At 34.8% G+C, this 9,886-nt stretch overlaps 1 protein-coding gene across 2 annotated transcripts; it reads left to right on the top strand.

Moving 5' to 3' along the window:
• The first annotated feature begins 314 nt into the window (after window positions 1–314).
• ATO (splicing factor-like protein) lies at window positions 315–9,632 on the top strand. 2 transcript variants are annotated; one of them, XM_082882090.1, is made up of 14 exons: window positions 375–457; window positions 495–691; window positions 774–887; window positions 1,112–1,216; window positions 2,384–2,526; window positions 2,690–2,786; window positions 2,875–3,039; window positions 3,956–4,027; window positions 5,268–5,426; window positions 5,707–5,784; window positions 6,928–7,056; window positions 7,461–7,607; window positions 8,353–8,534; window positions 9,320–9,632. In XM_082882090.1, the coding sequence occupies exons 2-13, from the start codon at window positions 518–520 to the stop codon at window positions 8,497–8,499; spliced, it is 1,530 nt and encodes a 509-aa protein (XP_082738216.1). In that variant the 5' UTR covers window positions 375–457; window positions 495–517; the 3' UTR covers window positions 8,500–8,534; window positions 9,320–9,632. The 2 variants fall into 2 exon arrangements, with proteins under 2 accessions (XP_028079041.2, XP_082738216.1); XM_028223240.2 differs by having other exon boundaries at window positions 315–691.
• Window positions 9,633–9,886: the final 254 nt, after the last annotated feature.

The following is a 9,886-nucleotide window of genomic DNA, read 5'->3' as shown; positions in this document are numbered from 1 at the left end:
AACGGCCTCATTTGGAAAGTTGTCTATTTTAATAGGCTATTTTAGTAGATTAAAATATTTTTATTTGATAAAAGAGTTAGATTTTTTTATAATTAGATGTGATGTTTGTGAGAGTAAAAATAAAATAATTATGAATTTGTTATGATATTTTATCTTATTAATTATTTTAGTTTATTTTTATCTTTTTGTAAATTTTAGCTTAAAAAAAGCCAACTTTTGGCTTCCCAAACACGGCGGGTTAAGATTGAAACAAATCTATAGAGTAGAGGCAAAAGTGAACAACTTTAAATTGAAGGGGTAAAATGATAATACCTATAACTAAAGGGTGAAGTATAATTTGCCCTAATTGTTACTGGCTGGCTTGGTGTATTACCGCAAGTCTGCAACATCCGGAAAGAGAAAGGTGCAAGAGAAGAGAGAGAAAAGCCCTAATTCTGTTTTTGAAGAGACAACAGAGGAGGGAGGGAGGGAGAGAGAGAGAGAGAGAGAGAGAGAGAGAGAGAGAGAGTTGGTGAAGATGTCGTCGACTCTACTGGAAGTGACTCGGGCGGGTCACGAGGAAGTCGAGCGGCTCGAGCGACTCATCGTGAAGGATCTCCAGAACGAACCGGCCTCAAGCAAGGACCGCCTCTTCCAGAACCACCGTGTCCGCAACATGATCGACGAAATCACTTCCACCACTCTCAAATTGGTACCCTCCTCGAAAATGCTTGATTTATTAGGTTTTCTTTCGTTTTCCCGATAACCAAACAGGGGAGCTGTGTTTGTTGCAGGTCGAGATTTATGAAGATAAAGATAGTGCGAGGAAGGATGAGATTGCCGCTCTTGGAGGCCAGACTGCCACTGGAACAAACGTGTTTAGCGCATTTTATGACAGATTGAAAGAGGTATTTTGTTAGGGTTTTGTCTCTTTCAGTATAAATTGCTTCTCTATATGAAAAGAGGTATTTTTTTAGGGTTTTGGTGCTTTTCCTTGTGTGTAAGGTTGGTTGAGCTGAGTTGAGTATGTATGTATGTACAATTGTACATTGCAAGGGTTAGGAAATGAGCTCTTGCTCTCTATGTATGTGCTGTGTTAAAATTCTTGATGCAATATCTACAATTTGCGCAGATTCGTGAGTACCATAGACGTCATCCTGCTGCACGTGTTGTCGACGTTAATGAAGAGTACGAGGAGCTACTGAAGGAGGAACCGCGGATTGAGTTCACTGGGGAGGTCACTCTCTTTCTTTATCTCTATGGGTGTGTGTTGTGTGTGCGGCCCTATAACTATTTTGTTTCAATATTGTAGATAACATGTTAAGTGAATCATTTGAAAACATAGCAACTTATGTGTCATTATTTTGGCAAAACTTTGCTTTGCACTATGCAATTGTATGAGTTTCGATGTGGTTTTGCTTAACTAGATGCTTGCTCTGCAAGATTTCAATAATTGATAACTTAACTAATATGTTTCAGTATGTCATAGCTTCTTTTTTGATTAGGCCAGAAAACTTACTTCTGCTTCATTTTATTTCATAGGAACCCTGATTCAATCTTCTGCAATGTGACATTAAGACCTATAGCAGAAATAATTTATGACTAAATTGAACTGCATGAATAACTAGTGCTATGATAGATAGTTATGCATCAGACATCAAGTTGAAAGATTTTTTGATATTACCCTTGATTCTGAAAATTCATGTTATATCGGGCATTTCTTTCAATCATCTTGGCCGGAAATGTAAGCCTTCTGCTTTATCTGAACCAAAGTTAAGTTCAGGTGTTCATGTATTAATGGGCAATGTACAGTGGGTGGCTCCTAGAGGGTTTGCTCAAATGCTATTATTTGATTTTCAAGTTTTTGGAAGGTCGAAGAGGGCTAAAGTTCTTTGGAGCAGTGTAGTCTTTGCAATTTCCTGGGTCATTTGATTGGAAAGGAATGGGCGTATTTTTGAAGGAGGAACTAGGGATATAGATTATTTATGGGATAGAGTGTGTTATGTGGCGTCTTTTTGGGCCTTGGCAAGTCCTGTGTTCCGAGGGATTCCTCTTTTTTTGATTGTTTCAAATTGGGTGTCGGTTTGTGCTGTATAGTTGTGTAGTTTTGGTTGTCTTTTGGTGTGGTTGTCTTTTTGGATGTATTTTTTCTTTTTCATTGTGGAGGATGCCTTATCCTCTCTTCTCTTTGGCCTTGGGCCTTAATAAAATTTATCTTTTTTTGTTGCTGATCAAAAAAAAAAAAAAAAAAACAAGGGCAAACTTGTGCTGACTCATATATTGCAGTTCACGTTACGCCAAGTTATGGGAGTTATTTTATTTAATCTTTGACTTGTGTTACGAAAATTCATGTTTCCTGGTCTTTAGGTTTTATTCAGCTAACTAAAGTAGATCATATGTTCAGGAAGCCCTTGGAAGGTATCTAGACTTGCATGAATTGTACAACGAGTACATTAACTCTAAATTTGCGGAGCCCATTGAGTACTCTGCTTACCTCGATGTTTTTTCACAACCGCATAAGATACCTCGCAAACTGAAATTGACCAGGTAAGATTCCTTGCAATCTGGAGAAAAAGAAAAGCCTCAATCTTTTTTCAATCAATAATTTGGACATTTCTTTGTCTGCATGTAAGTTTATTTTTGCGTCTGTTCAGTCTGGTAATTAAGCCTTATTCATACCTTTTTAATTTATTTTTTTTTTTCTGTACAGGAAGTACAGGGAGTATTTGGAAAAACTACAGGAGTATCTGATATATTTCTTTGATAGGACAGAGCCTTTGCAAGATCTTGATAGAATATTCTCAAAGGTTCACCTTCAATGACATTCTTGATGTGTTGTTCTAGAATTAGGAATTCGTCCTTGTTTTTCCTAAAAAGGTTACTGGCTTGTGGCAGGTGATTGCTGAATTTGAGGAGCAATGGACTATTGGCCAGATACAAGGATGGGAGAATGAGGCTCAAGAAAATGGGCATGTTTCAGCTCAACCTGCTGTAATCGATCTTGATTATTACAGCACAGTTGAAGAGTTGATGGAAGTGGGACCTGAGAGATTAAAGGAGGTAAGGTTAACCAGTATTGAAATTTATGGAGATCTTTACTACCTTTTATTGGATTTCAAGACTTTTTCATTCCCAAGTCTATTGACTCATTATTGCTGGGGGATTCAAGTATACTCGTAATCAAATACTCCAAAGCAACTCATGACTACAAGTGTGTTGATTGAGTGCATGCAGCTAGAAGTGATGGTAGTAAATCTTCCATGATGAAAAAGGGATAAAATAAAATAAATTTCCCATCAAATTAATAAACACAGTTTACATGCAGACACACTTGGCAGTCTCACAAACTTTTCAGTTTCAGTTTCCAGAATATTTGTTGAAGTTAAGCAATCACTGACTCATATTTGTGCATTGGTCTTGCGTGCTTAATTGAATCAACATTGTTGACATACATGAGCTATAACGTGGGTTGTTTCCTTTATGTTATTTCAAATCAAATGGACCATCTGAATGATGAAGATCATGCCAAATTATGAGTCTAGTTTTTTTATTTTATTTTAAACAATGAGTGGTGTAATACAAGGAAGTGGCATTTTGTTCTTTCTGGTCATACTAGAACCTTATTTTAATTAAGGAAATCTAATAAAGTAGGTTAAACATCAAGGATGAGAAGTAAAAGAGGCGTCGTTTAGAGGATCGACGTGGGCTTTGGCTTTTGTATGCATGAATCTAATTCACCTGCCTTACATCATGTGTATTCTTGTACAATTTTCAAACTCTAAATAATTACATTGCCTTTATAATTGCAAATATTTTAATCCTCTTGTATGAGTTTAGAGTCATTGGACTTAAATCTAGTCTCGCCTACTAAAATTGTATGAGGATGAATTAATATTATGCCAAAGGATATGTATTTTGCTTGTTGCTTCTTTCTTTTTTGTTTCTTATTGGTTTGTACTATCTCATTGGGTGGTAGGCATTGGCTGCACTGGGACTTAAGACAGGTGGTACTATTCAGCAACGTGCAGAGAGGCTTTTCCTTACAAAGGTGATTTCACCAGCTCCTTCATCTAGTCAAATTCATGTTGCATTTTCTTTCATGAATTTTATTGCTGTCCTTTTGTATTAGTGAAAATGTACAACTAATAACCCATTGATCAAAATTGTACCTTGGTGGTAGGTGATTGTTTGAGTTTTGCATATATATGCTCTTTATTCTTTCTTTTTGTTTGAATGATTGATTGGTGGGGTCATGGTTTAAAAGTATTATTTAGTTGTAAACTTCAGTATCTTGTGAATCTTTGAGAATTCCTCAAAAATAAATAAATAAATAAAATGTAAAACAGGCATTAATTATTGTGCATGTCTTCAGACATCTAAAGGTTTACATCCTTAGAAATGGTTGAGAAACCTCAGATGGTTTTCTGAATGTTGACATGACCAAAACTGACCAACTGGAATAAGAAAGATGTGACAAATAGAATGTGACTTGAGAGAGGGGGGATGACTTAGCACGTGGACTTTCTCACATTGATGCTTCATAAATTTCTGAGTTAATGTTTGGGGTATTAGTTATGGGTGTGAGTGAGGTATTTGTCTAACAGGCCTACTTTTGGATTTGTATTCTTTCAGTGTCCAACAAAGGCCGCTAGGTGCATGTAGGGAACTGCGAAGTTCTTCAGGTACTTTGAGGGCAACAATCTCTTGAAGTATTTGCTTAGAAAAGGTGAAAAAATGACTGAAATCCTCATAATCCAGTAGATGACCATATAAGTAGCAACATGATCTCTTGGATTAATGGTGCCGGTGGATAGAGATTTCAGAGTTGATCTCTTGGATTTTATGTGGAAGCTTTAGTAGAGCTTATGAACAAAGGACCAGTAGATGACCATATTAGTAGTGACATGATCTTGGACTTCACACCACGGCAGTCTGTTTGTCTATATAGAAGTTGAGGACAGCAGACATTGGGTGGCAAATTTGACTCTTTATTTTAATATTTGGGTGTTTTAGATTTTATTTTTTATTTTTCAGTTTTTAGGAGTTTACGTTCAAAATTTGTATTTGTTTTTAGAAATTTATAATTTGTTAGCTTTGATTCATTCCCTATGGAAACCCTTCTAGCTACTACATTTACAAACTCTCCCTACTTCAAGGATTGAAGACGGCCTAATTTCCCATTAAATGCTTTTCAATATCAATTTTCTTTCCAGTTTCTTTTGAACCCTACATTAAGATCCATTTTGACCAACATGTTCGCCTTAATCTCTTCATTCCCTTATTTGCAGCATACACCTCTTGAACAGCTGGACAGAAAACATTTTGCCAAGGGCTCTCGTGTATCTGAACAAAATGCAAACCCTGCAGCTCCTCAACAGGCTGAGAGTTCAAAAGAAATTGCCCTTATGGAAGCCAAGATGAAAAAACTCTGTGATCTGTTGCAGGAGGTTAGCTTATGCTGCACACTCTACTGCTTTCCTTCAGTCAAAATTATGATTTAAGATCTAGACTATTTCTCATTCCATCTTATGTTGCAAAAGGACAAAAATAAATAAACAAATAAATGATAGAAAAAACGAGTTGGCAAGCAAGGGTTTTGTTAGCTTCTTTGTATTTGTAATTTACATTTGAGTATCAGCATGCACTGAAACATCGTGTAAGTCTATTTAAGATGGTTAACTATCTGGTGCTTCCAATTTGATTTTGATTTTGATTTTGATTTTTCAGACAATTGTGCGGACAAAAGAGAATGTTGAGAAGAAACAGGCTTTAACGTATGAGGAAATGGAAGCAGAGCGTGAGGAGGTGATATAATTTATTCTCTTGCTTTTTTCCTCTCGTTTATCCTCTGCTTCCCACTACTCTGTTTGGTATTCCTGTAGAGCTTGTCTTATCTTGCAACTCCCATGCAGGTTCAGTTTGTAGTTGCATAATTGCATTTACCAATCTGAATCTTATGATTGATGATAGGTCTATCATTGGGCATAATGGCCAAGGCTTGTAGAGAATGAGCTACCATTCCAGTTGTATATGCTGAAAGTAATTCAATTCCAATAGACAGTTTGATATAAATTCCCTCTATAATTAGATGACACCTTAAAAAATGCTATTGTTTTTGAATGCCTCGTGGATAATCAGGAAGTTTATTTTGATGGTGCTTGGAAGTGTGGTTTGAGAAAATATGTGTTTGTTTTCAGTTTTTGGAATTCAGTTTTCTGAAAATTGAGTTTTTGTTTTTCGTGTTTTTTCGTTTTTAGTGAACATTTTTTAAATTTTAATTAATTTTTTTACTTTTTTAGATGCACCTTACTTAAATGTATCTAAATAGTAAAATATTTGTGAAAAAATATTTTAAAAAATTAATAAATACACATAAATACGATAGTACTAAGTTTTCGTTTTTTTATTTTTTATTATTATTTTTTTTTGTATTTAGTGTTTTTTTTTAAATATTTTTTTCACAAATATTATACTTTTTAAGTGTATGTTAGGTGTGTCTAAAAATTTAAAAAAATTGCTTAAAATATTAAAAAAATCATTGAAAACATTAAAATACGGAAAATAAAAAAGTAGAATTTTTTGAAAATTGTTTTCTGAAAACCAGAACCAAACATTCCTGAGTTTTAAGCGGTGTAAGATATTTTATGCACAAGAAGTACGCAGCAGTAGTTTGATCTATCCATTAGTATCCAGGTATAGACTAGAGTACTGTTTCATTATTCCAAGTTCTGACATCACGTGTTTTAATTCTCTTGTTCATTATTCATAATTCTTGCAATTTTGTTGTATTAAACCATGACCGAAACTAGTATCCATTCTACAGTTACAAAACAAAATTGCTTGTACTGTGGCACAAATCTATGATTTCTATGACAAAGTGAATTGATTTACTTCGTTAATGTACTTTCTAACCCTAAAGGTTTGTTTGGATATGAAAATTTTAATCAGGAAGAGGTACAAGCTGACACTGAAAGTGATGATGACGAGCAGCAGATTTATAATCCCCTGAAGTTGCCAATGGGTTGGGACGGGAAGCCTATACCTTACTGGTTATATAAGCTTCATGGTCTTGGGCAGGTAAGTTCTGATTGAATGCATATCTCTTCAGCTATTTCCTTCCCTTCATTGATTAAAAGGAATAAATCAAGATGTCTGTTCGTGTCGTCCTAGATTTTTGTTTTTTCAGTTTTTTTTTAATCTAAAAAAGGTAGTTTTTAGTTCCTGTTCATATGTACAAATTATTCTTTTTCCTCTAGTTTGTACGTGTTAAATTTTGCAAAGAATCTCTCTTTTAGTTCAGGTATTAAATGGATGCATTTATAATATGTAATTGCATAGAAATTGACATAAAAGGCTGTTGACCACTATCATTTCAGATGACTTTTTTGCTGTGATGGTGTCATTACTGCTATTCAGGCACCAGTATATCTTCTTGGATGAAAGTACAGGTTTCTCAATACTTCCTTTTGAATGCATTTCAGGAATTCAAATGTGAGATATGTGGGAATCACAGCTACTGGGGCCGTAGGGCTTATGAGCGACACTTCAAGGAATGGCGACATCAGCATGGGATGCGTTGTCTTGGCATTCCAAATACCAAGAACTTCAACGAAATCACATCAATTGAGGTATGCTCTTAGATTTTATTTTTATTTTTTGTGTGCTGCAATTAATTCCTTTTCATTTAGATTTTAGTGATGTGAACTCATCTCGCATAATTTATCTATATTGTTGTGGTTTTTTTCATAGTGGTCATTGGTGATTTAATCTTTGTATTGAATGAAATTTTTGGAGCTTTATTTCTACTCATCATTTCTTTTGTTTTTTCTCTTTTTCACATGATATAGGATATCTTTCCTACTATGTGAGACATGTATTGATAATAAAAAGAACTACGCGAGACATATATTGACACAATACTGCAGGTCTTCTACATGGCATTTAATTGATTATTTCAGCGGATGAAGTCATTAGTGTCTGAGCCTGGATTTAGTTTGTGTTCGTTCGTAGTTGATGAAGTCATTCCTGTAATAATCATCTACTGGGCCTGATCCTTGTTATTTGGGATCACAAACTTAAACATCTTTGGATGACTATATAGGAATGGCCAAATTTAAAGCAACGGAAGTTCAAAATGAGGTCTGAATTTTCAGTGTTCTAAAACTTATAGATCTCCAAATTTGTTCATTTAGTAATTGAAGATGTCCAAAATTTAAGAATACCATGGCTTTGTGAGATTACTTGGTTATCAGATGCATATGATTGGGCATGCCATTATCTGTGTATAAGAAACTTGTAAAAATTGCACTATTTTGTACTTGCTGTTATTGTGTCTAATGTGAAAGTTTTAAACTCATTCATTCTATTACACAGGAGGCAAAGCAACTCTGGGAGAGAATACAAGAACGGCAGGGAGTGAACAAGTGGCGCCCGGACCTTGAAGAAGAATATGAAGACAAAGAGGGCAACATTTACAATAAGAAGACATATACCGATCTGCAGCGCCAGGGATTGATTTAAACTAAAGAGTCATCCAGATTTTGCTTCCTTACAAAGTAAGTTTCAAGGGAAGTAGTTTCTGTTCTTGTCATCTTCTTTCTTATTTGGGAATAGCTTGCATCCGAGTCTCAAGTTTAACTTTCCTTAAGTGGACATTTGGAGATCGCTTTGTTTAATCTCACACCAAGTTTGTGCCCCTTGGCAAATAATAGAGGCCATAATGCATTTCTTTTGTGGAAATTCTATAATACACCTCATTGTGGGGTGTGTACCATATGCCCCTAGTTTGTAGTCTTTGGTTATGACTCATTGCGGTGTTAGTTATGACTCATTGTGATGTTAGTTATGACTTATTGTGATTATTATTGTAGTTATACCTTATGTGGTATTTAGTTATGACTCATTATTTTTTATTTTTTTTTGTTATGATTGAAAATGATTTAGTTGACATTTATGGTGATCAACACCACAAATGTCATAACTTGCATATGGTACACACCCTTTTGAGGGTGTGTATATTCTAGCATGACCCTTTGTTTTGGGATGATTAAATATGGATTCAAAAAGACCTGAAGGATTAAGTATCTGCTACCCAAAGCAGGGTTACAACCTTAAACAATGATGTCAAATTGATAGGCCTGGAATCATTTGATCATTCTTTTTTTTCTTTTTTTTTTTGGTTAACCGTAGAAGTATCCTAGTTGGGATCCTTTTTTGCCCTAATAACTTCGTTTCTCCATTAATCATCTGAATTTGTTTGTGCTGCCTAATATTTTCCTGAATTTTTAAATGTTTTCTGAAACACTTGAATGCCCTTTTTTGTTTTTGTTTTTTCTTGCAGCTATGCTTGTCTACATTGAATCTTAAGGAGAGACTTGATCAGTCAATTGGAGATATTAAGACACTACTTTCAAGAGGAATATGATGGTGCATGAGTTTTTGAACTGTGATCTTGTTATCTTTTGAAGGATCTAGGCAAAGGAGAGCATTGTTAGCGAAGGCCCTGTTGGTTCTAGTTACAAGTTGATATTACTAAGCGATGCACCATTTTTAGCAGTTCAAATTCAGCATTTGTAGTTAATCTGATCCACATCTCACTAGTTTGTGTTCCATATCATGGTTTTCCTTGCATGATGAATGGCAGTCGCTACAGTGGTATGCCAAAACAAAATCCACAAGAATTTGAATTTATCTAATAATAATGTGTAAACCCAAAGATTATTGAGGGATTCCTAAAAAAAATAAAAAATAAAAAGATTATTGAGTGAATGCCGAAAACTTCTAAGTGCTGGTTTTGAGGCAATTATATATCCATGTTTTTAATTTTTTTTGTAGGTAAGTTAGTCTCGCTCAATTAATTTTTGTCGCTGCTGTTTTCTGAAAAGAATTAAATAAATATTTGTTCATT

The sequence above is a fragment of the Camellia sinensis genome, chromosome 8 (genome assembly GCF_055761805.1).
Source record: "Camellia sinensis isolate YWXY chromosome 8, ASM5576180v1, whole genome shotgun sequence".
NCBI lineage: Eukaryota > Viridiplantae > Streptophyta > Magnoliopsida > Ericales > Theaceae > Camellia > Camellia sinensis.
The sequence above is the reverse complement of the archived record's forward strand: the minus strand, read 5'-3'. Positions and strand labels throughout refer to the sequence as shown.